The following is a 27,727-nucleotide window of genomic DNA, read 5'->3' as shown; positions in this document are numbered from 1 at the left end:
GCGGGCGGGGAGAGGCGCGGCACCGCGCGGCCCCACACCCCGCTATAAGATCGGAGCGAGCGGCCGCGCTCCGCAGTGCATGGCAGCGCCGGGCCTGGGGCCGCTCCCCCGGGTCGGTCTGGGCACCCGCCCCGCTGCCGTCACCCTGACCTTGGCATCGAGGCGGAGCGGGCAGCGCAGCGCTGGGGATGCCTTAACGGGAACACGAAGGGATCTCTTCTAGCAAGGGGAGAGGCGACCTCCTCCCCGCTATCAGAAGAAACAGGATTTAAAGAGCGGCTTTGCCCCCTTTGTTGAATGAGAAGGGCAGAGGAGGACCGGCAAGATGAGCACTAGCAGTAAGTACGGCTCTCCCTTCCCTTTGCTATGGGAACAGGGCTGATGTTGCGTGGAGCTGGCAGGGAGGAATCGGAAAGAAAATGTGACACCGGGGCTGACACATCGCATGGGCTGGGTATCTTTTTCTCTGCCTCTTGCTTTCTGACATAGCATGGCTCTGCTGGTGCTCCCTTCGTGCGGGCTGAGCCGTGGTGCTTATCTCCCCTGAGTACTTCTTGGCTTGCATTTCTGGGCTTGGAGGGCAGATTATGCAGTAAAATGTCGATATGCAACATGGTGAGAGGGAGCCAGGAGCACTCTGCCAGGCAGCAGCCTCACTTGCTGCTGCCTGTGCCTATGTATAAATAGCCATTGGGGGAGCAGCCGATGGGGATGAGGGGAAGGGGGTACCCAGAAATTGGGGACCTGAGCAAAGCACAGATGTGGTACAGAAAAGCATGTGCCTTCTGCAGCTGGGGATGTGGGTGTTTCTATTGTGCGCGGGTGAGAGATGGGGACAGAGGCGCTCATGCACTACGTAAGAATTGCTAAAGAAGCAGAGCGTAGAAATGTGCTGCATAAGATGAGAACTGGCACCTGCTCTCAGTCTGGTTACTCCTGGTTTTGCATCCTTGTTGCAAAGTCTGGGAAGATTGATCCAGTCACAGTCAGTTTCTTCTCATTGCTGGGGGGGGTGACAGCTGTGTCCACCTTGCTAGCAGACTTTTGGTCCCTTCCTTCACAAGCACACCCCACCGAGCCCCCAGAGCTGGTGCTGGTTGCCACCTGCCTCCTGGGACAAGGTGCTGTCCCTCCAAGGGTCCTCACGGCCATGTGGACTGAGGAGGCAGAAAGTGGCAGGGCAGAGAATTCTCTGTCCCTTTGCTGTGCTGAGGTTTCTCAATTTGAGAGCTTGGGGTGGTTCCCAAGCAAAACACTGTGAAAAATGTCTTGGCATGCTGCAAGCAACAGAACAGGTGATTCCAGATCTGTAGGGCTGCGTTAGAGGTGTGAACACTTTCCGAGTGCCCTCTGCATGAGCCATGCCTGTGACATGAGCTGGTCCCCTTCTTGGGGGCAGTGTGAGTGGCAGCGTCCAGGTAAGGGCTGCTGGCGACCTGTTTTTGCCCAGCCCTGTTGGCTGCCTGGTAACAGCTCTGAGTGATGGTAGTGGGTCTGGTGCAGAGAGCTGCAATGGCTCTTGGTGCTTACTGGGGTCAGTGACTGTAGTGGCCAAATGGGGCTTTTAGGCTTCTTCTATGCCTGTTCCAACAAATCATAGTTCCTACTGGGGGTTCCTTTCCAGCTCTTAATAGCCAACTTGGATGCTGACAGTGATAAGGGTTGTTTATAGTGCCAGCGTATCGTAACTATCTGATTACACCGCAAAGCTTCACTTATTCCTCTCCCATGTGGGGAGAGAGGTGCCAGCAGAGCCACACGTGCATCCTGCCTGGTGCTCTCCTATGATTCAATAGGAGGAGGCCACCAGGTTGGTGGGTGTGAAGCTGGACCCCCCTGGGAGCCACATCTCCTCCTGCCACCAGCTCACTCAGTGCCCCTGGGGGCATCACTCGGCCATGCCTTGACTTATGGGTCTCCCAGCAGCAGGCTGGCACCATGAATCTTGCTTGAGCCTTCATCTGGCTTTGCCTAAGTGCTGCCATTTCCCCTTCCCAGGTAGCCACATAGTTTGGTGAGATGTGGGAAGCTGCTGCAGCTGCAGTTTGCGTGTAGTGCTGTGGGCTGATCACTGGGGGTGGGCACTCTGTGGGACAACACCTGCTCAAGAACTGTGCAAGGCAGTGGGCTCTGCTCTGTTGGGCTTCCAGGCTTTTGCGGATAGCTGAGGGGCTAAAAGCAGAGTTTGCTGTACCCACATCCTGGCTTGTCTCTTAGTAATGGCACGATCCTCTCCTGGATGGTACTGAGAGCAGGGGCAGGACTGGGGCTTCCACCTGTGTGCTCTGTGCTTGCTGTGAGCTGCTGAAAGCTGTCCTGCTGCTTCCCTGCCCAGCCTGCAGCCCTCAGGCCTGTGTGTGCCTGCCAGCACTCTCAGCATCCTCTGTGCCACCTGGATGTCACCCTGTGGTGCCTGGCTACGACCTGCAGTGGCTCTTGCAGCCCTTTGCCAGCAGCTGCTGGCTCAGGAGCTCGCTGCCACTTGTTGGCTGGGGAGCAGCTCTGCTGTTCTCAGCAGGGATTCTCCTGTCCGAGCGAGGGCTCCGAAGCAGAAGGGCTGTGCCTGCAGGTCAGCTGTGCTCAGCCTCCTGAGCCTCCACTCTGTGCTGATGCTTGAGACACTGGTTATGTTGTTGTCAGGGGTGAAAAAGAGGATGTCATCACTGCATGCAGTGGGACTTGCTTTGCACCCAGGGTTGACGGACCCATGTCTCTCCTCTCCCACCGTGCAGAAAAGGCGAAGCCATGTGAGAATGCTGCTGTTAAGGGGCAGAGGAGAAGGCCCTTGATCTTGGGTGTAAACTCATATCCTGAGGCTGCAGAGTGAGGGGACCTGAGGGTGCAGGGTTGTGCTGTCTGGGAACGCAGCCTCCTGGCACGCGGCCGTGAGCGTTTGGAGGGCACCGTGTTGATATTTACATTCGCTCCGCTATTTATACCTCCCACTCCGGTTAGCACTGCTAATTGGTTGCAAATGGATTCATGCATTCCCAAACAGGTCTGTCAGTGCTGTGTTTCTGCCGAAGCTGGATCCTGTGGTACAAACCTTTGCCCTAGAGAGCATCCCTTAAAATTGTTTCAAAACCACCTGAGCTCTGGGCTCCAGACCCTCCCTGAGAAGCTGGGGGGAGGAAAATCCCATCCATCCCACCCTGCTTCCTTGGAGCAGCTGCCACCTGTTGGAGGATGGGGAAGTCTGTGGGGGCTTTGGTGTGTGAGGTGGAAAGTTTCCTCAGACCATCACATCCCAGCACCTCTCAGATCCCTGTGCAACAGCTCCACTGGTCTCAGAAGGCCCAGAAATGAGGTGTGGGGAAGGGCTGGGCAGCATGGCGCTTGGGCAGGAAGGCTTCATGACACACTGATGAATGCAACGTGTTTGCCTGGTTATTTTTGTCTTTCTTAAGTCGTGTTCCCTGTTGCACGATGATCCACTAAGCGTAATTACCCAGTAATCTGCAGGCACATGTGGTTACAAGGTGTTTACCAGCAAACTCTATTAAGTCCCTGTGTAATTAAAGAGGAATCACACGGTGCTGTGCATCTCCGGGAACCCCAGCCCTGCCCCATAGGCTCACCAGGTGGGGGGGTTTGCTGCATCTCCCCACCCAGCAGGGCAGGACCAGCCAAGGAGGATGTGGTGCTGCTGAGGGACCCATGGTTACGATGCAATCGTCTCTTCCCCTTGAGCTCACAGTGCCAAGGGGATCTCCTGGCTCTCAACACCCAGTGCTCTGCTGCCACCCCAACACCCCAGTACAAATCCTCTCCTTTCTCCTGCACAGCCAACCAAAGAGAGAGCCATCAAAGGTGCTCAATTCAGTGCCAGAAAATCCAGTGCCCACGCAGTCTCTCTATCCCCAGGCTGGTGGATGGACTCTGTCCTCTCCCCGAGCTCCACTCGGGCTCTCCTGCAAACCCTCTTTCTTGGCAGTTTGCCCTTCGAAGAGCAGAAGCCATGGAAAGTGGCCCTGCAGGCCAATGAAGTGCATGCTGTAAAGTCAATTGGAGCAATTGAATTATTTCAAGGGCCTGCCATGCTCTTATAAAATAAATAGCAAGTTTTCTAATGACAGAGTGACGATCGGTTTAGCCAGATAATTGTATTTGTGATGCCAGCAGGCTGGACTAACGACAGACTGTCCTGTTATCAGTGTGGTGCTGCCCTTGTGCTCAGCAGAGCTGCGAAGGAGCAAAGGCAAAGCCACCAAGCTCCTGCCAGACCCCGCAGTCCTATCGTGGTGATGCCATAATGAAGTGCTTGGAACATCTAATCAGATATTTTTAGACTAAATACATCAGTGCTTCTCAGTTGTGAGCGCTGCAGCACCTCTGGAAGGCATCCTGGGGGTGGGCTGGTGGTGGGAGAGAGATGGGAAAGAGCGGGGGATTTTGTGGGGTGGAGGGGGACAAGGAGTGACTGCAACAGCTGGAGGGAAGGCAGAGCCCAACTCCAGATGTTTCAGCCCCAGAAAGCTTGCCCGAGTGCCCTGAAGAACAGCCCCATGGAACATGCTTCCCCTTCCAGAAAAGGGCTGTCTGAAGCTTAATAGCACCAAACTGAGCAAGTGTGGCAGCAAACTTGAGCATATGGTTCCCATATATTTGATGGTGGTTCAGATTTTTGATAGGCTGTAGTTGATACAGGCCTTTTTCAGTTCTGGTATAGCCTGAATGCCTTATCACTATCAGCCACGAGCTCTGGGCTGGGAATTGATGTGCTTTCTCTGCTGCCTGGGGCAGAGTTCTGAAAGAAAGAGGAGCCAATATGATTTCCTTATGTGGCTTTCCTGACCTTCCTTTTTTTCTTACCCGTTTTACCTTGGCAAAGCCCTTCTCTGAGCCTCGAGCATCACTTGTTTTTTTCCTTCATGCACATTCTACTTTACTCCCATCTTGAAATGTTTCTGAAGCTCGGACAACTGGAGAAGTCCTCAGGAGGAGGGTGTCTCTGTGTAAGAGCAGAGTGCGTGTCTGAAGCCATCCTGCTGACCTCCTCGCTCCTCCTTGGCAAGCGGTGCCCCATGGTGGGGAGCACCAGGCTGTGTTGTTGGTGCAGTGCCACCCCCGGAGCCTTTCTCAGATCAGCCCGAGTCTATTGCAGTCTGTATTCACGTTTTGGGGGTTGACCTGTTCTCACAGCAGCGAGCTGCAGCAAGGTTCCTCAGCACAGGGGGATCATAACCCAGCACAGGACTGGAGGTGCGAGCTCCTGACGTGCCCACACCAGGCTCTGCAGTACCACACCTACGTGGCACGTGTAGCATCTCACTCACAGAAGCGCAATGCAAGCACTGCGTGCCCTTCCCACCCCCCTGTGCCGTGTACCCTTCAGCCCTGGAGGTGTTGCTGCTCCTTTTGCATCCATCCTTCTGCCAGGCTCGATGGAGGCGTCCCGCTGAGGGCTGTCCTGCCCGGGGCGCTGGCAATAGGGAGTTATTTATAAATGGCTGGGGCTGGGCTGGGCTGGTCCCTCGCTCAGCTCCGCTTGCTGAGACATGTCAGGCGCTGTGATGGGGATGTCACTGCCACAGCTGCTCCCCAGCCCAGATTCCCTGCACAGGTGGGGGGGGCCAGAAGGGTGCCCAGGCAAGGGAGGCTGCTTCCCCCTTGGCCAAGGATTTGTCTTCCGAAAGCTTTAAAAGGGGAGGAAGAGGACAGGAATCTGTGTGTGAGCCTGCTACTCTAGCATGGCAGGAGCTGCAGTTTGTTTGAGCCCCAGGGCTGTTCAGGAGGTGGCTGCCTCCCCTGGCACCCCCTTCCCAAACCAAGGACTTGCCTTGGCCTTGGGCAAGGCTGCTCCCTGCTGCTGCTGCCTTGCCCTCCACCTGCTGCTCTGAGTCACTAAATGCTTGCACGTTAAATCACCCCTGGCTGCAGCACTGCCCAGCTGGGGCTGTGAGCAGCTTCATCACCAGGCTGCACTGTGCCAGAGCTGTGGTGTGCCTGGGGACGGGCTCCTGTGCCAGCAGGGCTCTGGGCTGCCAGCAGGGACCCAGGGCAGCTGCCTGTGGCTTGAGCCTCTACTGCAAGCTGGATGTCAGCGATCAGGTGCGGAGTGCAGCAAAGGCATGGAGAAGCTCCACTTGGCTGGGGCAGGTCCCAGTGCAAGGTGCCAATCCTGCTGCTCTCAGCAACCTCCAAAATGCAGTCCATAAGGGCAGGACACAGGGTGGACAGGCATGTTGCATGGCTCAGTGCCGGCTTTTCCTGTCAGCTCTGCTCCAGATTTTCGCTCTCTCTGCTCGGATTGCAATCCTCAGAGTGTAATAGAGTGCTTCCCCAGCTCTGCACAGCTGCTGTCTGCTCGTATCACAGTGCTGGTCCCTGCCAACCCTGCCCGCGCCATGCTGGTGGCACAGGGGTGCCCTGCCTAACCCCCCACCTCAGCACCTCCCGGCCCTCGAAGGATGGAGAAGGGGGGGCAAGGTAAGCTGAGCTCCCTCCAACTGCTATAAATAGCTGCGTCACCCACGTGTCATCTGAGAGTTCTGTGGCTGGGCTGGGGCTCTTGGGTGCACTTGGACCAATGGAGAAGGGCCCTGGCTGCTGCTGATGGCACAGCGTGTTGTGACGTTAGCGCCCAGCGGGATGCTGCTCAGGCTGTGCCTGGTCTGATCGCAGCTGGCACCTCGCTGCTGGCAGCCTGCAGCAGGGACCTGCCGCTGAAAGCACCGGGCAGAGCCCATCAGCTCCCACCAAGCTGCTGGGGTGTGCGTGGGGGCACAGGTAAAGGCTTCCTTGCTATTCACGGCAGATTTGTGGGAGGAGGCTCTTTCATAGGGAATGATCAGATCAGAGAGAGAAAAGTGGTTCTCCCGGTGTTGTTGGAGTGTGTCTGTGGTCTCTGAGTGTGCCTGCACTCCCTCCAGGTTGAAGTTCATTAGGAAACCTTGGCCATCACTGTGTCATCCAGGCTGTCTGCTGGGATTCAGTTTTTGGGATGTTCTGTGTCTTTGGGGATGATTGTTTATGGCTCATCTCCCACCTCTTGGGCATCTCAGTCTTCTTGATTACCGCCATGGTGGGAACCATGCAACATGAGTTGCCTTGCTTGCCATGTGCTTGGGCGCACAGGGAGAGACACAGCCATCTTCCCAGCAGTGAAGCTTCCCTTCATCTCCTTGCAAACACCAGGACACCAAGCTGGGCAAATCCCAACTCAGAGCCCTTAATCAGTGGGAAAACATTCCTGAACCCATCTGCATCTCCTGCAGAGGGACCTGGCTGTGCTGTCCCAGCTGTCCCCAGGAGCAGTGTGGTCCTGCTGGCCAGGCAGAGCTGTGCGACCCAGTGTGCATGTTCTCCATTCCTCTGCTTCTTTTTTTCTTTTTTTTAAAGTCACTGTCTGCGTGAAGAGTTATGTGGTGATGACAGTTTGTGATGGGTTACATACAAAATCCCTTGCATCCCTGAGGATGCTACCAGTTGAAAGCTTTTATGACATTTTAAAAATAGCCACAGAGAGGGAGAGAATGAGTAGATGGATGGGTAGGTGGATCCCTAATAAGGAGAGAAGAGGAAACAGCAAGAGGGGAATGGAAAGACTTCAGTGAACGGCATGCAAGTGATTGCTGGGAGAGGGGGTGGTGTGGTCATACCGAGCCGCTGAGCTGCGTGCCCAGCAGGAGTGGGAAACCCTATAAAAAGCCTGGATCTGAGCTATGCTCCCTGCACATGTCAGAGGGAGAGATGGGGCAAGCATCAGTGTGAGCTGTCTCTCCTGCCTGCACTCGCTGTGCTCTACAAGTAGCTGTTAAAAATAATCCCTGACTCGGGCTGGCTTCTGCTCTGGTGTGGTTCCCTGAGCCTCCCTCCCTACTGCAGGGATTGGGCTGAGCGCTTCCCTCGGAGCTGACAGACAGGGCTGGCCCTGGCGTTCCCCAAATGTCGCCGTTCCCAAGTGGGCTGTGCTCCAGGAAGGGGAGGAGGCTCCCTCTGCCTTCTGCCTTGCTGCTGGCTGACAGCACCCGGGGGCAAGATGTGGGCTTGGGGCTGTGGTGAGGGCACAGCATCCCTGTGCTGCATGAAGCAGCAACCCCGTTGCGGGACAGCCCCGCTCTGGCTCGCATCACTGCTGGTGTGGCTCTGCAGCCCTCGTGGCAGCTCTCCCCATCACTCAGGGAAGATTACACCAAGTGTCTCCAAGAAATGCTAATTGCTTTGGCTTGCGCTTGGCACAGCAGAGCCACTGGGCACTCGGAGCTCTGAGTCAGCTCAGAGATCTGCCAGATCCTAGCTCTCCTTCCCCCAGAGTCAGCAGAGCTCTGCTGTGGCTGTGCTGCTCCCTGCATCCCTGACTCCGTGGGGCTGTGCCTGGTGCCCCACCTGTGGGACACGTGGGGTCCTGGTGCCTGTGACATGGGATGGCAGGAGCTTCCTGTCCTGGGGAGCGCGTGGCACTTGTCCTGCAGCAGAGGCCATCTGCACCCTTCTGTCCTCCCTGAGCCCCTCTGCTGCTGCGCTCCTGTCCTGCCCCCGGCAATTAAAGCCATGTAAAGCAGGGCTCATTTGGTGCAGGCTGCTGGAAAGTATTCCTTGGCTGTGCCCCCGCTCAGGCAGCAGGGAAACAGCGCTAACAAGAGTCCTCTGTCCGATGTGCCTGCCTGTCACATCCAGGCCATCTAGCCCTGCTCCCCCATGGTTGCTTTTCCCACGTGTGTTTGCTCCCCTCATCAGCAAGGCACGTAACTGGGGAAGCTGGCGAGCGTGTGGTCCCTGGTCCTTTGCTGCCCTCTCGCAAAGGGATTGCTGCTGCTCTCCATTGGAGTTCTGCAGCTCACAGCTTTATTTAGCATTGTAGTAGAGGAGCTGCAGTCCAAGCCCAGCTTAGACGGGCGCTGTCCTCACTCTGGCCATCACCTGAGCGTGGTGGCATCCTGCACTGCTCCTGGTGATGCTGTGAGCCCCTGGGGTGTGGGCAGGGGGAGGTGTGGGCATGGGAGTGTCCCAGAGCATCCCTCAGGTGTGGGGTGAATCGAGGCCTTACTGAAAGGTCATCTGTGGCTGTCCTGGCTCCTGGTGTCCCACATGGCTCTGGTGGCACAAAGGGTTTGATTCAGAACATAATTTTGCTCCTTGGCAGGCAGTCCTTGGCTCGTTTAAGCTGAGAGCACGCACAACAAAGCCGGTGTTGATTATCCCTCATGAAAGGGGACTTGTTCCCTGAAAAATGCCAGTTCTGCTGGGCACGCTGACCGCCCATTAATTGGCACTAATGAGGAGCTGGAAGGTGGCTGCTAGGGACAGGAGGGGTGTGCTGGTGTGCTCAGAGATGGGAGCAGTGACCTTGGTGTGGGCATACTGAGCACTGGGCCTGGGCTGTGCTGGACAGCATCACCATTCCCCTACAGGCAGCGCTTAGCCCAGCCCAGAGCAGAGAGCGTGGAGGGTTAAGAGGATCTCTGGTGCTTACTGTACACAGATGGATTTATTTATGTCTGTATGCCGGGCGGTGGGATAGGGAGGGCTGGACTCCCTCTGTCGAAGTGGGAGGGAGCAGTCCCCATTGGGAGCACAGCACTGCTGGGCAGCAGAACCCAATGCCAGTCTTGGTTGTCTGCCTCCAGCCTGAGCAGCAGAGGCTCTCTGCCTTTTTTTCTCCAGGCCCTGATGAAAGGCACTGAGGGCTTTTAGCAGCAGACAGCCGCGTCTGCCCGCCCGCCGCTCCTCGCGCTGGCAGCCCCCCCGTGCCTTTTGAAGTCGGTTTCTGGGCGTATGCAGAAGCCAAGGAGAGCACGAGTGTGGGAAGGAGGAGGGGAGGATTATGTCTGTGCAAACCCCTGCGTGTACCTGGGAGAGCTCATTGTTCAGCGATGCTGCTCCCTCGTCTTGCCGCATTGTTCCCTTCACACCCAGCGTCCCCAGCCCCTTGTCCCAGCAGCAGGGAACCCCATGTCCTGCACATGGGGGCCCAGAATGCAGCTGGGGGTATGAAGCACAATCTGAGAGCGTCGTGCCCTTCTCCTCCGACAACCAGCTGTGGAGATGGCCCACCCTTTTGGGGCTGGGATCAGACCCACAGCTTGGGCGATCCCCCTGTGCTGGTGGAGGGAGAGAGGTGCTGAAGAACTGGACCCAGCTGCCCAGGCTCTCACTACTTGTTGCTTTAAGGGTGTCTCTGGTGCGGGGTTCTGCCCCAGGGTGTGGGAAGGGCTCCTCCTGGCTCTGTAGCAGAGCGCTGCCTCCCGGCACCTGTGTAGGATGTCCTGCAGCATGGCCTCAGGCTGCCAGCAGGAGAATGGCCCTGGAGGGACCCTTTGGGACAGCTGCAGCGGGGGCTGATGGGCACCATCGCAGTGGTATAGCTCGGTGCGCGCCCTGGGTCGCATCCCCAGAGGTCATCCCAAGGTGAGCACTGAAAGGCGGCTCTCCTCCTCCTCCTCCCCCCTCCACATCCTTGTGCTTTCTCACCCCATCACTCCCTCCTGCTGCAGCCTTTCTTGCATTATTGCAGACCTGACTCCCCTTCCTTCTTTTTGGCTTTCCCCCTTTCTTTCCTCTCTCCCCTTTTCTCTCCATCAGCTTTGTTCGCCCCGGCTGTGTACCAGCGTTGCCATGACGACTGCCGGAGCATCTCTGCATCCCGCAGTAGCGGTCCTGCGCCCACCCCAGCCCTGGGGAGCAGCAGGATGCCCTCCTGCCCCTCAGAAGGATGCCCACTCCCTCCTGCCAGGGTGGGGTCATTGGAGACACCTCCATGGCGCATCTGCTGTGCAGGCAGGGGTGGAGCGGGGCAGGGGTTGGTCATTGTCAGCCTGGGATGAGGCCATGCAGCTCCCTGTGCTGGGGCTGGGAGGGGTGCTGGCAAGGCCAGCCTGGGCAGGTGTCTCTTCTCGAGCTCTCTTCTGGTTTTTGGGACGTGAGCTGAGCCGTGGCTTGGAAGCAGAGTGTGTTTTGTGTCTCTGGTGCTGCTTTGCAGACAACATTTTCTTTCAGCATTTGTCAAAGCTTCTGTGCCCCTTTCATGAGATAATTAGGGTGACGTGTTATTAGCTGGTTACTGGGGGAAAAATATATTTACTGAAGATTTATTCTGGAAACAACATTAATCTCCTGTATAGTTGCTAAGTCCCCATACATAATCTGGTTTTGATAATCAATTGCAATTGCAACCTCCCTTATAAATCTCAATTAAATGCACATTTAATTCACATAAAGTTGCCAAACTTGCTTGTACATTTCTGTCCTGCTGTTTGCCGTAGGCAGCTGTCTGTGTATGTAGCTCAAGTCTGTTTATCAGCCAGCTTGAAACCAGAGCATGCTTTGCCAAGGCGGAGCAGCAGCGCTCCTCTCCCATGGTCCTACAAGGAGATCCCTGCACATCCCGGCTCCTTCTGGCAGAGCTGCACAAACACAAGCGCTCTGCAAACATCGACGCACAGAGCCCTTCCCCCTGCTGTTCCTTGTGCTGGGTTTGCAGTGGGGGAGCAGCAGCATGGAATAACCTGAGTTGGAAGGGACCCGTGAGGATCATCCAGTCCAACCCTTGCTGCCTTTCTGCTTGTGCGCTGCGTGGCTTGGATGGAAACCCAGGGCCAGGGGGGCTCTGCAGGGCCCTGACCACCCCGGGGCCGGCAGCAGGGATGTCTCAAGCAGCGGCCAGGTTGGAGTGAAAGGAAGCGGGGGCTGCTGTGGGGCGAGGCAGTTGGCCCCGGCTAGCAGGATGTGTCCCGGCCAGCTTCCTTTGGAGCTGCAGGGAGATTCCAGCCGTGAACCGCTTCTCATTGAGGCCATGGTGATTTATTTCATCCTCGTGTTTTTGCAAAAAGCCTGTGGTGAGCTGTGTTGGTGTGCACCCCCAAAAGGGATCAGGACAAGGTTTGTTCTGGCAGAGCCTGGGGCCACCACTCCATGGCATCTGACAGGGTACGTGCAGACAGACTGGGCAGGAGCGTGCACACCTCTGCTGCCTTTCTTGGCACTGGGTTTTGTCCCTCACCTGTGCCCCGGGTGCTGGAGCCGATGCTCCCTGGAGTGCAGCTTGTCTGCCCCTGCCACGTGCCAGTGGGGGCAGCTGGAGCTGTGACAGCCTCGGTGACAGGGGACCGTGCTAGGAGAGCCATAAGAGAAACGATGAAGCTGTTGGAATTGCTGGGAAGATGTCTACTAAGATCTCTTCCTGAGCCTGGCTGGAGCCCAGCTTGCTAATTATGGTGATAGGGGAAATACACAAACATACAGATGGCACAAAGAACAAAAACTGCTGTCTTTTAATATCGAAAGCTCTGCTTCCGGCCAACTGCAACCAACACATGGCAGAAGATAAATGCTAACAGCTTTGGGCGAGACCGGCATGCGCCGGCAGCAGCCTGCATGGGAGCTGCAGCAGCCCTGCAGAGCCCCGCGCGGCTGTGCCTCACCTGGGCAGCAGCGTGGCCCACTCCAGTGCTGCTCTGGCTGACCTTGCTGACCTCTGTGGTTGCAAGGGGCTGAGCTTATAGTTTGTAAAAGATGCTCTGTCCCGCAGAGCTTTGCCATAACCCCTGGCACAAAGGATGGGGTGGGACAGACAGACACCAGCAGACAGCCAGGTGTCCCGCCAAGCTGTGCGGGGTGGGGGGCGGGCCAATCTTTTTATGACCACTTAAAGGCTCCGTTTGCTACCTTCAACAGAATTAGAGCGGGGATTATGATAGATTAAGGAAGGCAGTAAACACCCTCTGTGCTGCCCGTGTAATGTGCAAGGACCACGCAGGGGCTGTGCTGAGCCCTTGTCCAAGGGGGGGCTTTCATGGCCTTTGTGGGATGTCCACACCAAGTGACCGCAGGTGTGCTTTGTCTCTTCTGCTGCGCTTTAGTGGCTTAGCAGGGACGTGGCAGCGTCCTTCACCCCGCAGCTGTGGGCTGTGGAGCACCCCTCCCAAATCCCAGTTGTTTTAGACAGCACCTTCCTGGGATAGAAGAGTGGAGAGAGGAATGTGGAGCCTGCTGGGGAAGCTCCTGGTGCCGTTTTGCTGCCAGCCCCGAGCTGTAATTCATCCCCTGGAATGGCACTGGCTGCGTGGCGGCTGGTCTGCAACCGTCAGCCTCTGAGCACGCACCGGTGGCAGTGAGACTGCCCTGTAACGTATACCCCTCTGGTGCGTCCTATTTATGGGGAGAGTGTCCCCTCTGTGACGCCGGGGCTCGCTTTGCCAGCTGTCACCCCCAGTCCGAATTCCCATTTTGTTGCATTAATATCTATACAGTGTCTCCGGATGGAGATTTGATTTCAAGTTCCCTCCCTGGAGTAGAAGGAGTTAAAAATAGCAAATCCACCACCCCTCATTCCCTGGCTATGACGCAGTCTCCCAGGTTGGAATTACAATGCCAGCATGAATACGGTCTAAAATAAAACAAATGAGCGTATCACACTCTGCAGAATGAGAGAACGAGCTCCGTGTCTGGAGCGATGACATGGAGGAGGCTCTGTCTTCTACCCTGTGCCTGCAGAAAGCGAGAATTCATCTCTCTTGCAGTGCTTGTATTGGCCAGATAAATGATGCTACGCACGGAGCGATTAGCGGAGTAATAGAGGAGGCATTCAGCCCATCAGGGAATCAGCAGATCGCAGAAGAAACAGGAAGAAATTAGCTTAGTGCATTACAGTTTAGAGCTGTCTTCTTCGAGCATCACGTACCAGCCACCTTCCAGGCAGCATCCAGATGCTGAGCCGAGTTAGCCGTGCTGGGACACAGTACATCAGCAAGGGCAGGGAGTGGGCATCAGCCTGCCTCCAGCTCATCTGACGGGGCTCTTTCTCTGATCTGGGTGAGAGAATCCTAAATCCTCACATTTCTCACTCTCAGACGCTGCCCCAGTTTAAAAAAATGCTGGCTCTTGGCTTGCTTTGTAATATTTTAAATATAGCATCCTTTATGTTTTTTGATGTACGCACCATATGTTTTGAAAACTGCAACAAAATCCGTGGCGCTCGTGGGTGGAGGTTAAAGGGAAAAAGCATTTCCATACGGGAAGCCGCAGATACGAAACACAGCAGCAAACAGAAAATCCCTCCGTGCATCAGCCAGCAATAAGCTCCTTTCTGTCCCGGCTGTCTCAGTGCGTGTGAGGGGCCGTGCTGAGCGCTTCCACTGAGTCAGCCCCTCTCCCGACCTGGCACTGACTCCTCCAGTTCAGTCTCCACCACGCACATCTGGAGCCCCTGACTTGGGGACCCATCCATGCACGTGGACGCCCCAAACCCGCCCAGCCCGCTTAGAGCAGAAAATAGCACTGTGTGGGCTGGGGCTGGGCTCTGTCCCCAGCCAAGGCGCTGTCAGAAGCTGCTGGGTGAGTGTTGCGCTGCTGCAGCTCACCCACTTGTCACGCCTCATGAATAAAATCTGGGGGAGGTGATGGGCTCCGGCCGGCCCCGGGCTGGTTCCTTGTGGGCCAGCTCATGGTCACTGTCACCCTGGGCAGGCAGGACAGGGGGTGGCAGTGGTGGGAAGGGGGCTGATGGGACCCACATAGGACCACTAAGGTCACCCTCGTGTCTCTGTGCCCACGTTGGGGTGCGTTCGCCAGCCCGGTTTGGGGAGCAGGCAGAGCTGGAGCCCCCACGCTGTGGATGTGTGGTGTATCATCAGCGCAGGACACACTCGTCCGCCTCACTCCCCCGCGCTCATACACAATTTATTGGTATCTCTAGCAGCCTGGGCAAGATTTTTAAGCTGAACCAGATGTAAGGATGAAATTCCATCGTCAGCTTCGCAGCAGGGATCCCTCCTCATCCGCCTCAAACAAACCTTCCTGCAGCCCAAAGCGCTGAGCTCGGGGAGCGCTGCACATCTGCAGGGCCGGCTGCGGTGGGAGCTGGGCAGCGGCAGGGCTGGGTACGTGGTGGCTCCTGCCCCTCTGTGTCCCCCCGTGTCTCTCCTGCTGATTATTGCTCCTAAAGGGTGGCTGAGCCCTCCGCTTCCAGAGGTGATTCTTCAAGAGAAGTGTGTTCGGGCTTTCTGGGCTGGGATCCAGCGTTCTCCCAGCCTCCCAAGTGAAGGGCTGATGTGTGTGTGTGCCGCTGTCTGCTCGGGGCACTGCATGGTGCTCTCAACTCCCACCCAGGCAAGCAGAGCCCCGGGCAGTGCGTGTGTGCTGGGTTCAGCCCTGGGGATGCCCTCATGCTGTGTTCGCTCTGCCTCACACACACGTGCCTCTCCCTGCTCTTTTTCTCAAAAGCAAAGTGAATGGATAGCTGCTTGCCCAGCCCCGCCGGCCCGTGCCGTGTCCCCACTCTTGTCTTTAAGCGACCCTCCTCCAGCGGATTCAGCTTGGAGGTGCTGGGCAGAGATGCACCACGATAAGGCCCCTCTGCAGACTCCCTTTGCAGCCTCACCCTGCCCTCACATCTCTCCTCCCACCAGCTCCTGCAGTTTCTCTCTGTTTCCCTTTTGGCACGCTGAACATGCACATCCACATCATGTCTGAGGCTTGGCCTAACGCTCCCTCATTTCTTCTGGTTCAGCCTGAAGGCTTTGCTGCCAGCTCTTCAGCTGGAGCAGCTCAGATCGGGCGGTGTCCTGGGATGCATGCACCCAGCCCCAGCCCCCAGCCTGCTCCCGCTTTGCCGCTGGGGTCTTCAGTGCAGCATCCCTGCTCCTGCTCGGAGCCACCCGAGGCAGGACTCCATGCCACTCGCTCTTGCCCAGGGACCGCGGTGCTGTCCCCTCCCACTCAGTATAAGTCCCTGCTTCAGGCTCACCGTTGCTCCTGCACCGGGCAGCAAAGCATTTCAGCCATTATTAATTAAAATGCAATCTATCCTCTCTCTTCCTCTCCCCAAGCCGCCAAGAACTGCTAAAATATTCTCAGGGATAATAGGGAGGAGAATTAAATAGTTACTGTGAAATTCAAGCTGTGCCTTTCGGAGATTGATTGCCGCTCCTGGAGCCTGCGATTCCCCTTTGAGTACTGCGTACCCACAGCCACACTCAGTGCAGACACCACGCCAGCATCGCTGAGATGCACAGCCTGCCTGCACGGGTTGTACCCCAGGTTCCTGGGGGGTTCTCTTTCTTTCTCCCACCCAATTTCCACAGGGGCGAGCGGCGGTGGCTGTTCCCATCCCATAGGGTCCCACTCGCACTCAGTTTCAGGCTATGGGGGTCCGTGCTGCTGCGATGTCTGCGGGCGAGCAGTGCGCTAGCACCAGGCTGCAGCAGCAGTTCAAGGAGCTCTCGTTGCCATGACAAGCTGAACAAGAATTGGCTAGGAAAAAGGGCCCCGGCAGCGCTTGGTGGGGATGGGAGCGAGGCAGCGGGCACGGCGGGCACACACCAACATGAGCCATGCATGGCTGCGAGGGACCCGCGTGGGGCCGAGCTGGGGATGGTGCTCCCAGGGCTTCGTGCTCGACCTGTGAGCAGCAGTGGGGCTGCTTTTCCCAGATGATGTTTGCGTCAGTGGTGCTCTGGGTGTGCTCGTGTCACGGTGACCCTGTGGTGACGGCACGGGGCTGCCAGCACAGGTGTGCTCCTGCGGGGCTGGGGCTGAGCTGCGCTCCCTGGGTCATTTGGGGGTTTCCTCTTCACAGCTCTCTTCGGGCCAGGGGAGGGAAGCGACCGAGTGCTTTCTTTTGCTGTGCTGCCCCATATCGAGGTCCTCGTGTTTCCCAGCAGCGTCAAAAAGCAGAGGAACAGCTTCTTCCTCTCCTTCTTAGCAATCTGGAGAACATCAGCTGCTCCTGGCTGTGGGTTCTTCCAGCAGCCCCTCACCCAGCACTGCCCACGTCCCTGGGTGCTGGGGATCTGCCTGCAGGGAGCGCTGACCCCGCAGTGGGTCCCTGGGCTCCCATGGTCCTGGCAGGGAAGTAAACATCCTGCAGGCTGGGGCTGGGTCAGCGTGGGGGACAATCGCCAGCTTCCTCAGCACTCACGTTTAGAGAATAATTTCCATGAACACGGCCAGGAACTAACTCAGCTGCACAGGCAGGGCCCGGAATATCCACTGCTCCGTCTGCTTTCCCCTGTTTCTTTCTGTCCTCTTTCTTTTTCTCCTTAAGCCTCCCCCCCCAGCATAGCAGTGCCTGACCTTCCTCCTGTCTTTTTGGGGTGGCAGCAGTGTTTCCTCCAGCCAGCTCCCACCTGGCACGTGGTGCTGCTGTGCCCTTGCCGCTAGCACGAGGCTCTGGCACCAGCCGGGTGCCACCTGTGTCACCCATAGCAGTGGTGACAGCATAGCAGTGACACCATGGTGGTGACAGCACGCTGCCCTCTCCCAGCTGCAGCCTGACATGACCGTGGGGACCCCCAGGGCTGAGATCTGGGGAGCACAGCAGCACGGCAGGCCCCATCCCCATCCGTAGCACCCACATCCCACGTCCTGCTGCCACCGCCCTTGGCACCCACGTGTTGTTTATGTCCTGTGTCACACTGAGGGAGGTGACATGGGGTGGGGGGACAGTGTAGGGCAGGTGGATCAGTAATTGGCCATGATCTGATTAGGGCTGGATTAGGGCAGTAGCACACTGAGGACTCACTGTAAGCTGTAGATGGCTGCTGGGATCCCAGCGCTACCTGCCCCACACCCTGCACTCCCTAATGATTCTGTGCTCAGAGCCCCTCGGCTATTTTGGGGCAATTTGGTGACATTCCAGCTGGCTCCTGGTGCGGTGTAGCTGGGATGCACACACCTGCACTGTGCCTTGCCAGTCTGTGCACAGCCCCAGTGCCCTTCCCAACAGCAGGGCTGAGTACAAGCACACCCACGGCACCGCCTGGCTCCCAGCTCGTCCATCCCTTCCTCCCACAGCATTTTCAGAGCTGTGGCCGAGCTCCTCCCACCCTTGTCCACCACAGGACGAGCCCTCAGCCCCACCGTGATGAGAAACCCACATCCACGGCTCCCACCCTTCCTCCCCATGGGGGCAGCTGGGCTCCTGCAGCGTGGGGAAATCCTGCTCCTCACCTCCCACTGCTCTCCTGCTCTGTCTGCGGGACGAGGTGATTCGGGGCGCAGGCTCCTGTCCCCAGGGTGCTGCCTCTCCCTCCCCATCTCCCCGCAGGGTCTCCTTCATGCCCCCCAGCCCAGCTGGCGCAGTGCATCCCCAACCTCTCTCTTAGCACTAGTGCTTCCAGCAGAATTCCTTTCTGGCCACTCACCGCCACCCCTTGGCCTCAACGCCTCTGCCTGTTGCGCTGCCTTCCTCTTCCCGAGCCGCCCGGCCCCAGCCTGGCCTTCACCTCCACCCACCCCCGGGCCGTGGCACTGCGGGGTCAAGTTGCCCAGCTGCAGTCACCACTCCCAGTTCCACTGCATCCCCATGTTGCAAACCAGCCGCAGCAGCACCCACCCGCTTCAGTTTTCTGGTTATTAATTAAAGGGTGAATGCTTTGCTTTTTTCACAGTCCGAGCATTGTGCAAGTATTAATTAACGGTAATTAATTACACCAGGCCTCCCCATCGCCCTGCAGAGATGCTATCTCATAAATATACTGATAGCAAACACAGCGTTGAGCTGGGTGGGAGCTTCCCTTTACCTGTTGCTAATGGTACAAAACCCACCTGCAGCAGTGCTTGCCTAATTGGCCTTGCAATTAGAAGAGCTGACAGGCAAGGAGAGGGAGATGAGGGTAGGAGCTGGCCTAAGGGATGATGGATCTTTAGCAATGCACCTTGGTGTGCTGCCATGCAGGAAGGGGGTGGCACAAAGCTGCTCTGCTGCTGTTTGGTGGCACTGTCTCTCCTCTAGCATGGGCCCTGAGCCTCCTTGTTTGCATACAGCCAAGCCAGCACAGGGCACTGGTCTCTGACCGGAGGTGCCACCTTAATCCGGATCAGCAGAAATCTGCCACGTGCCCACGCGTGGTGCGCTGCCGCTGTGGGTCTGCCGGTCCGGTGCCAGCAGGGACGTGCAGCAGCCCCGGCCCTGGGCAGCACAGCGGCACTAATCGCCGAGCAGAGCCAGCTCAGTGTCCTGCTATCCAGCAGCAAACCGAGGTGAGATTATGGCATTCCTAACGGAGTGCCCACCCCCTTGCCCCGGCTGCTGGATCCCAGCCTGGAGGCCACTAATGCTACTTACATTATTAGGGGATTATTTGGGTGTAATGAGCTTTGCCCCGCTCAGCTGTCCCCTACATGGAGCCGCAGGGATGTGTGACACTTCCTGCGTGGGGCCGCTCCCAGCCAGGCACAGCCCCGGTGAAACAATGCCGTAATGTTCCTGGCGAAAAATTCCAGCGCGAGGCCAAGGTTAATCCCAAATCAGGAGCGCTGGGCTCAGCTCCGAACGAAGGCAGTGTCAGGGTGGCAGCGGGGCTCGGGGCCGGGTCCTGGCCCATCCCTGTGGGTGCGGATAGGAGCTGCTGTCGGTGTCACCTATGCCAGTGCCGTGATGTGGCCATAGGTGCCCTTCTGTCCTCAAACCCTTTTCCTTTCCTCCCACCAAGCGCGGGGGTTTGGAGATACGTTGCTATGGCCACAGAGAAGTTTCCCCTGGAGACCAGAAGCCCCAAACAAGTGATTCCTGCACTCTCTGACACCGATTTCCCCCCTTTTTATTATTATTAATATTTACTGAAGTGTTGATTTAATTCGCAGCCTCTCACCACCCCGCTCCCCCCGCCGCTTTTCCGGCGGTGGATTGCCATGGCAGTGTCCCAGGGCTCGGCTCCTGCCTTGTTCTGCGCAGTGCGAGCACAGCATGCGTGCGGGGGATGTTCCAGCGCTGTAACTCTTGCTGTGCTGGACACCCCACCATGATGGGAACCCCTTACTGGGGTCAGTGCAAGGCACGGCACCGCGCTGCAGCCCTGCACGTTCATTGAGCGTGTCCATGGGCACTTGGCCTTTGAGATGGGCTTTTACCGTGAGACCATCTCTAATGTCACCTTGACTTTTCTTTCTGTGCTTTACGAGCCCATAATGGGCTGTTTCTGTTCCCTGTCACCCGATCTGCCCCTCGCTGAATGAAGAGCTCTGCCATGAGTGCACTCCTCTGTCCCACGCCTGTCCCCCCGCCCCGTGGGGTGTGCGCATCTCCAACCAACTGCTTCTCCTGTTCCTGGGAACGCAGCTCAGTGCTGGGTCAGGAAGCCGCCAGCCCTTTGAAATCCCTACCCCTTAATAGCTGGGCTGCCCAAATTGCAAGTTGCTCTCTGAACTCTCAGCAAACAAGTGCTCTGTTTCTTGGCTGTGCCCACAGTCCACGGCAATGGACAGCCCAGAGCTGCCACTTGCAGGTGGAGCAGGGAAAGCAGGAGCTCCTCCTTGCAGCATTCGCTGAGTGCATGTCTGGGGGCTGTGCTGAGCCAGCAGAAAGCCCCTCTGCTCGGTCCAGTTCCTGCCCTGGATGTCTGTCTGCAGCATCGTTATCCATAGCAGGGTTGTCAGTACCTTGATGCCTGGCCAAGCTGTGTCCCGAGTGCTAACAGACCCTTTTCCTCCCACTTTCCCCTCTCTCTTTCCTGCCAGCAGTTCCCTACCAACAGAACCCCTACACCGCTGGGAGCGGCTCCACCGTCATCCAGTGCTACCGCTGCGGGGACACCTGCAAGGGCGAGGTGGTGCGCGTCCAGAGCAACCACTTCCACATCCGCTGCTTCACCTGCCAAGGTAGGACGGGGCAGGTCAGTGCAGCGCTGGCAGTGTCCCTGAGCGATGCCAGCATCACCAGGCTGTGTGCAGGGGTGGCTGACGCCTGGGCGCTGCTGCTCCCTGTGAGCTGCACAAATGCCACCAAATTCATCTGGGGGGCTGCTGTGTCCTTCAGGTCAACAGGAGGAGGCTGAGCTGAATTGTAGCAGGGGAGATGCCCAGGGCAGGCACATGGCACAGTTGTGCTTGAGATGCTGCGGATACCCTGTGCTCAGCTAGGACCCAACGGCCCCAGGAGGCTGTGGAAATAGAGGGGAGAGGTTGCTTGTCCCCTGAGGGCGGGTGCAAGAACAGAGCTGTGGAGCTATAAAAGCCAACGGCCCAGAACTGACGCTGCAGGGCTCCTCAGCACATTTGTTAAAGCAGCCGCTCTCCAGCAGGCCGCTGGCTGGTTCTGTGCACTGTAAAGCATCTCATTACCAGGGCTTTTAAAGGTCTCCCAGCACCCCGTGCTAAGCAGGGCACATAGCCTGTCCCCTTGGCCATCGTCTTGCCGCTTCCCCCTGGCAGCGAGGACTCAGCTGGAGAGGACAGTCCCCTGGCACTGTCACCACCCCGATGCATCCTGTCCCCATCATGGTGTGAGCAGCCCTGGCTCACCTGGGGGCCAATGTGCAGGTGCAGGGCCCATGCCGAGCCCCTCCCCGCTCCTCCCCAGTTCTAGTGTCTGTGGGCAGAGGGAAGCTGCTTGCTCAGATGGCTGCTGGCTTCAAAGGGCACAGAGCTGCTGGAGAGCTTGGCACAGCTCGCTGCCTGCTCTGCGAGTGAAAGGGAATAAATAATGAGAGGAAATCCTCCTGTCTCACCTTCCCTCTCAGCCCTTACCCCTGCCACTGGCTGCTGCCAGCTCCCGTGCCAGCCCTGAAGCTTGTCCCCACGTGTCCACAGGAGCATGGCACAGCTGTGAGGATGTCCTCTGGGTCCCCCAGCAAACAGGGCCTGATTCTTCCTCAGGTGCTCCTGCTTCTGCTTCCCGATGCCACCCAAGGGCTGGGGGCTGCCTGCCTGCCCTGCACCCCATCACTTGGTGGGACGGGTGATGGGCATCGTGTACCAGGAGCAGGTCCATGTGCTGTCCCTGCTGTGCCTGCCAGGGTCTGATGCTTCTAGGGTCCCTGTAGATGGAAAAGACGTAAGAGGGAGATGACACCAAGAAGCAGGGCTTGCCGTGTCTCCTTGCATCACTCTGACGGGCAGTTGAAGGCAGCTTGCACCAGCCGCAGCTCCCTTCGAAGGGGGGGCAGCGGGGCTGGGCTGGGTACTGACGGACAAGCAGCAGTGCGAGCCGCTCCTCCGGGAGCCCCATCCCGCAGCCGCGCGGCCCAACACTGACACCTGCTGGTGCTGGGGCGGGTCTCAGCGGGGAACCCTCCGCGATGCCCGCGGACAGGCGGCCCTGCGGGGTGGGACCCACACCGACTGCCCCCGGGGTCCCAGGGCCGAGCCCTCTGCTGATGGCTGCGTGTCCCCCCCCGGCAGTGTGCGGCTGCGACCTGGCCCAGTCGGGCTTTTTCTTCAAGAACCAGGAGTACATCTGCACCCACGACTACCAGCAGCTCTACGGCACCCGCTGTGACAGCTGCGGGGACTTCATCACCGGGGAGGTCATCTCGGCGCTGGGCAGGACCTACCATCCCAAGTGCTTCGTCTGCAGCACCTGCAGGTGGGACAGCAGGCACTCGTGGGGGCACGCTGCTTTGGGGGCTCATCTCCCCCCACTTCATCTCACGTGTCCCTGTCCTTCTCCTCGGCTGCAGGAAGCCGTTCCCCATCGGGGACAAGGTGACATTCAGTGGGAAGGACTGCGTCTGCCAGAACTGCTCCCATTCGCTCATCAGCACCAAACCCATCAAGATCCACGGGCCCAGCCGTAAGTCAGGGTGTGACGTGAGGGACCCCAGGGGCTTCTGCGGGCACTGCTCCTCAGGCTGACAGGGCTGCGTGCGCTCTCCCTGATGTCCCTTTCTAAGCCTGTCCCCTTGTTTTGTAGCAGGGTTTTGGCTGTGCCCGTCATCGTTGTCGTGGTGCTGGGCACAGGTGCTGGTGCTTGAGGATGGGAGGGGCTTTGGGGACTGGCATGCAGCACAGCACGAGAGCAACCATAGAGATTTGGGAGGAGGAGCAGAGCAGTCCTCATCTCCACCCAGGGCTGCAGGTCACTGCTGGTTTCGGAAACTCCCTTGCCCTGTGTGTGACCTGGGTGGGTGCTGCTGCCTTGTCCCCGTGCGAGGCTGCTTGTGCTCCTTCTCTTGTGTTGCTGATACCAACTTGAAACTCCACAGGACCAGTGGGAAGGCTGCACTGCATGGGTTTGGCCAGCCCTCCCCGTGACCTCTCCTGAGTTTGGGGATGTGGCTGCATTGGTGAGCCCCAAGCACAGCACAGGGCTTCCCCACCTTCCTCCATCCCCACCCTGAGTCCCACGGACAAGCTGCCGGGGGCAGCCCGCTGCCTCCCTTAGCGGGGCCGTAGGAAGGGGAAGGGCAGCCATGTGCTCAGCCTCTCGCCGGCTTCCTCTTTTCCCACCCCTTCCAGCCAATGCTCCCCGGCCGGCAGAGCAGGGTTACTCAAGGGCACTGTGCTTTGTTCACAGGCAGCAGCCAGATGTGTGGTGCCTTGGAGCCCTGGCACCACCACCCAGGGGGATGGCAGGGAAGGCACGCCTCTGCAGGGCTGCCACGGGGGGCTGCTGCTGTGCTCTGCAGAACAGCCCTGGGAGCAGGGTGCTGTGCCTCTCCCTGTAGCTCCAGCTTGGGGAGCAACCTGAAAACCAGGCAAGGGGTGCTTGTATGAGTGAAGGACCAGACTGAGCTGCCCCATCTACTTTTTGCCAGGGTCTTACCCAGCTCTGCCCTGTGGGCAAGGGCTTGGTATAGAGCTGCCTGAGGCTGGGGGCTGTGCAGATAGCCTTGCTCTGCTTGCACGGTGCCTCAGGAGGGAGGAGGGCAGCAAGGAGAGGGTTAAGGAGCAACCCCATGGAATTTGCTGCACCGGGGCAGAAGAGGATGAGAAGCCAAGGTCAGGGGTCTGAGGCCCATGTGCTTCCTGCTCGCAGCCTTGGCAGGAGCCAAGGGTAGCAGGGAAGGAAGGGAGTCTCGTAAATACCACGGTGGGGCCGGATGCGGTGATGGAGAGCACAGCCCTTCCTCTACTCTGCTCTGTCAGGCGCTTCCCATTGCTCTGCCCCGAGGGAGCCCTGGGCAGCACAGTCCCAGGGAGCCCTGGCCAGTGCCGTGGTGGTGCCAGCTCCAGCAGAAAGACTCTCCTCCTTGTTGATTTTGGGGACAGGGAGGGGCAGGTGGCGTCTTCCCATCTGTGGTGAAGGAATGATCCCTCAGGGGTAGAAGTTTCATGTGTTCCTCCTTCTTTTTGCTCCCCTACTCCAGACTGCGCAGGCTGCAAGGAGGAGATCAAGCAGGGCCAGTCCCTCCTGGCACTGGAGAAGCAGTGGCATGTCAGCTGCTTCAAGTGCCAAACATGCGGGATCATCCTCACCGGAGAGTACATCAGCAAGTGAGTGCTGCTGGTTGAGCTTGGCTGGTCCAACCTTGGCTGCTGAGGCTGCAGCGGGCACCCAGCTGTGGGCACCCGGCTATGGGGAGGTGCTCTCTGGGCAAAGCAGCAGGTGACAGCCCAGTGGGAAGGCGTGTGGGGGATTTTGGTGGTGCAGGAGGTGCTTGGCCTGGCTCACCTGCCTCACCCATCTCCTTCCTCTGCTGAAGGGACGGAGTCCCATACTGCGAGTCTGACTACCACGCGCAGTTCGGCATCAAGTGCGAGACGTGTGACCGGTACATCAGTGGCAGGGTCCTGGAGGTGAGTCCTGGGGCCATGGCCACCTGTCCTGGGCTGTAATAGGGACAGTCCCACCCAGAAGTGTGTGCCTTGGGGAACTGTGGGAGTTTCATCATCCTCATCACATCATTCCTCCCTCGGGGCCGTGGTTGTCCCTGTAGTGGGTTTGTGGACACCTTTGTCTGGAAGGTGGCAGTGGAAGGAGGAGCAGCACCACACTGCAGACCTTTGGGGTCTGGTACCAAAGCACCCAGTGCCCTGGACATGCACCACACATGGGTACTCCAGCTCTAACCAGCTGCCACCATGCCCGGCTCCAGAGCATCCCCAGCCTGCAAGCACATCCCTCGCAGCCTGCTGGTTGCCTTGGAAACACATCCGGCACAGCCACCCACCTGGGTGAGGCCTGCAGCACCCTGCCCACAGGCAGCCATCCCTGTGCTCCCCCACAAGGCCCTGTCCTGGGCCAGATCCAGAGGTGGCTTTGCCCATCAGCAGAATTCTGGCCAGCAAGAGCTGCTTGTGCAGAGCTGCTGTGGGATGCAGGGATCCCATGGGGATCCAGCAGCAAAGATGAGTGCAGGCGGCCATGGTACGGGTTTGAGGCAATGGAGCAGCTGCACAGCCTGCAGCAGGCAGGCAGGCGGGAATTGCTGCCTGAGGGGGGAGTTGTCCTTCAGGGCCAGTCCTTCTGCAGCCCCTGCTCCTGCAGTGGGGGATGCAGCCATGCTTACTCTTCCTACCCAAACGTCTGCAGGGGATAAAAGGCTGGAAAACCCAGTCTGACTGTAATCCAAAGGGTCAGAAGGTGGGAGGCAGAGAGAAAGATGTCAGAATAAAACATGCTGTGGTTTTTAGATCTGCTGGTGTTGCCGTGGAGCTGGGCTGTGGCAGGATGGGGAGGTAGTAATGCTGAAAGTGTGCGCAGCTGCTGCTGAGACCTTCCTGCTTGGTGGGGGGAGATGCTCCCAGGGCAGCACTGCATGCACTTCTCTGCCATCCCAGAGCGCAGTGACAGGGAGCAGCATTCCCAAAACCAGGGTATGCTGGCTCTGCAGTGAGCCGCGCACCAGGGGCTGTGGGCTGAAGAAGCAGTGGTGCAGGCAGCAGCTGGAGTAGGGGTCTGGAGGCTGCTGAGCTGGGACAGGGCACCTCCAGCCTGGATCACCCACAAGAACTGCTCACTCCCCACCCAGTCCCTGTTAGCTGAGCAGAGAGCATCAGGCCTGGCCAGGGAACCTCCCATGAGGTTGCAGCCAGGGCCCTCCTGCATCTTCCTCCCATCCTTCTTCAGGAGCTGCCTTTGCCCAGGAATGCTTTCTGCTGACTTCAGACTCTGTTGCTGGCTGCTGTGAACGTGAGCTCAGCACTGCAGCAGCTGCTGTGGACCGGCTGCCCAGCACAGGGCGGCTCAATTGGCAAACCCCAGAGAGGACCAGGGTGAGGCCAGAGCCCTGAGCTCAGATCCCGCTGGCAGTGTTGGGCAGCACCGTGCAGCCCCTGGCACTGCTCAGTGCCTGCCTGAGAGCTTCCCCCTGGAGCCAGGGCTCCAGTCTTCTTCTCCGGCAGAGCGCGAAATGAAAAGGGCGCCTTTAAATAATGTGAGTCCTTAACGAGCTTTCCCGTGCTATCCATCAGCTGCTGGGCTTTCCGAAGGGCTGGAGCTGTGCGGCCAGGCACGAATGATTAATGAGTCTGTAAGGGACCCCGAGTGATAACGAGCAGATCTTGCCACCCACAGCTTCTGCCACCCTCTTATGAGCTGTAATATGAATCGGTATAGAACAGGCAAGGCATGCACACAGCTGGGATGGCCATCTTCGGAGGGGTGGGTGGTTGCTCAGGCTCTGCACTTCCCGATGGATGGGGCCCTGCTGCCCCCTGCTCCCAGGTCGGCCACAGTTCCCTACCAGCCTGCTGCAGCAGCACATCTGGACCAGATAGGAAAAGGTGTGTGGAAAGGTGTGATGCTGTTTCTTAGTGTTAGCACGCTGAGCCACTGAGGGGTCTGAGAGCACTGACCTCACCTGGCTGCAGCACATCCCGATTCTAAGAGGGACCAGAGGAGCAGCGGAGCAGCACATCAGCCATCGGGGGCCCGTGTCTCCAGCACGAGTTGTCTCCAGCAGCCCATATTCCTATTCCCATATGGGAAATATGGGGCTGCAGGCACACTGGCCGTGGTGTTTAGGAGCTGGGGATTAGCTGAGTTGCTTTCAGTCTCTTTTTCCCCCTGCTTACAGCTGTGTCCCTCGATTGACACAGTGATGGTGGGTCCCTCTTGGCACAAACCAGAGGAGAGAAGCCACTGGCTGCCATCTGTGCCTTGGGAAGATCAGTTCCTTGCTGATTTCACGGGCAACCATCTCTTCCCTGTGGCACTTCTTGCTAATCTTCGCATCAGATTTTCTTATTGATCTTCCCCGCTTCAGACTGTTTCCAACTCCTCCTGTCTTTGCCATTCCCATTATCAGCGAGAGCCTCATCTTCCCTCTGCTGCCCTAAATCACTCCGCACCCTCTCTGGTTATTGCAGGAGTACAATGTCCCGTGGGGCGGTGCCCTGAGCCAGGGCTCCCAGCCCTGCAGGTCAGGTCTGTTTGTTGCATGAAGCACGCTCTCCGTTTCTCCACTTTGTGTTGGTCTCCCTGAGGTTTTGCCCCCAACATACCCAGGCCCTGCCCCACTCAGGCTGTTCCCTTGCAGGCGGGCGGGAAGCACTACCACCCCACCTGCGCCCGCTGCGTGCGCTGCCACCAGATGTTCACCGAAGGAGAGGAGATGTACCTCACAGGTAGGGACTGCCGCGGTGATGGGGGCTGTCCCCAGTGCAGGGGAGCCCAGCACCCCTTCCCACCTGTCCCATCTCCCCCTTGTCTGGGTTACGCTGAGGATCTGAGGCTCCGTCTCTGCTCGGCTGCTTTGGTTCTGGCAGGAGCTTGTTCCAGCCCCCATAGGAGCCATTCCCGGCTGCACACCTCTGGCACCAACAGCTTAGTGCAGCTGGGGACAGCACAGACAGATCCCACTGGGGCACAGCAGGCCCTGGGCAGGGGCAGGAGGTGGCAGGGCTGGGATGTGCAGGGACAGGATGGGGCTGGGGATGTGCGGGGACAGCATCTGGGTGACGTCCAGCAGTGGGTGTGAGCTGTGCACAGAGCTCACGCGCTTTCCCTCTGCACTCCAGGCTCTGAGGTGTGGCACCCCATCTGCAAGCAGGCAGCCCGGGCAGAGAAGAAGCTGAAGGTAGGTGGCAGTCAGAAGCATCTCCGAAAGCTGCAGGTCCCGAGTGCTGCCCCGAGTCCCTGGGCACTGTGGGGGCACTGTCCCAGCCCGGGGTGGTTCCTGACCAT

The 27,727-nt window shown here is 58.3% G+C and overlaps 1 protein-coding gene across 9 annotated transcripts in view; it reads left to right on the top strand.

Moving 5' to 3' along the window:
* The window catches only part of ABLIM3 (actin binding LIM protein family member 3), a 35,441-nt gene continuing 7,747 nt past the window's right edge, over nt 34–27,727 (top strand). Inside the window, exons 1-8 of one of the 9 annotated variants that reach the window (XM_021410429.1) lie at nt 34–338; nt 20,401–20,538; nt 22,060–22,243; nt 22,338–22,450; nt 23,967–24,093; nt 24,303–24,396; nt 27,081–27,168; nt 27,562–27,620. In XM_021410429.1, the coding sequence (XP_021266104.1) occupies nt 326–338; nt 20,401–20,538; nt 22,060–22,243; nt 22,338–22,450; nt 23,967–24,093; nt 24,303–24,396; nt 27,081–27,168; nt 27,562–27,620 (816 nt within the window). In that variant the 5' untranslated portion in view covers nt 34–325. Of the gene's footprint in view, nt 339–4,393; nt 6,430–20,397; nt 20,539–22,059; nt 22,244–22,337; nt 22,451–23,966; nt 24,094–24,302; nt 24,397–27,080; nt 27,169–27,561; nt 27,621–27,727 lie in introns of those variants that run through there. The other 8 variants (XM_021410428.1, XM_021410436.1, XM_021410430.1 and 5 more) reach the window with 8 other exon arrangements.

This window comes from Numida meleagris, chromosome 12 (genome assembly GCF_002078875.1).
Source record: "Numida meleagris isolate 19003 breed g44 Domestic line chromosome 12, NumMel1.0, whole genome shotgun sequence".
NCBI classification, from domain to species: Eukaryota; Metazoa; Chordata; class Aves; order Galliformes; family Numididae; genus Numida; species Numida meleagris.
This window is presented reverse-complemented; position numbering and strand designations above follow the sequence as displayed.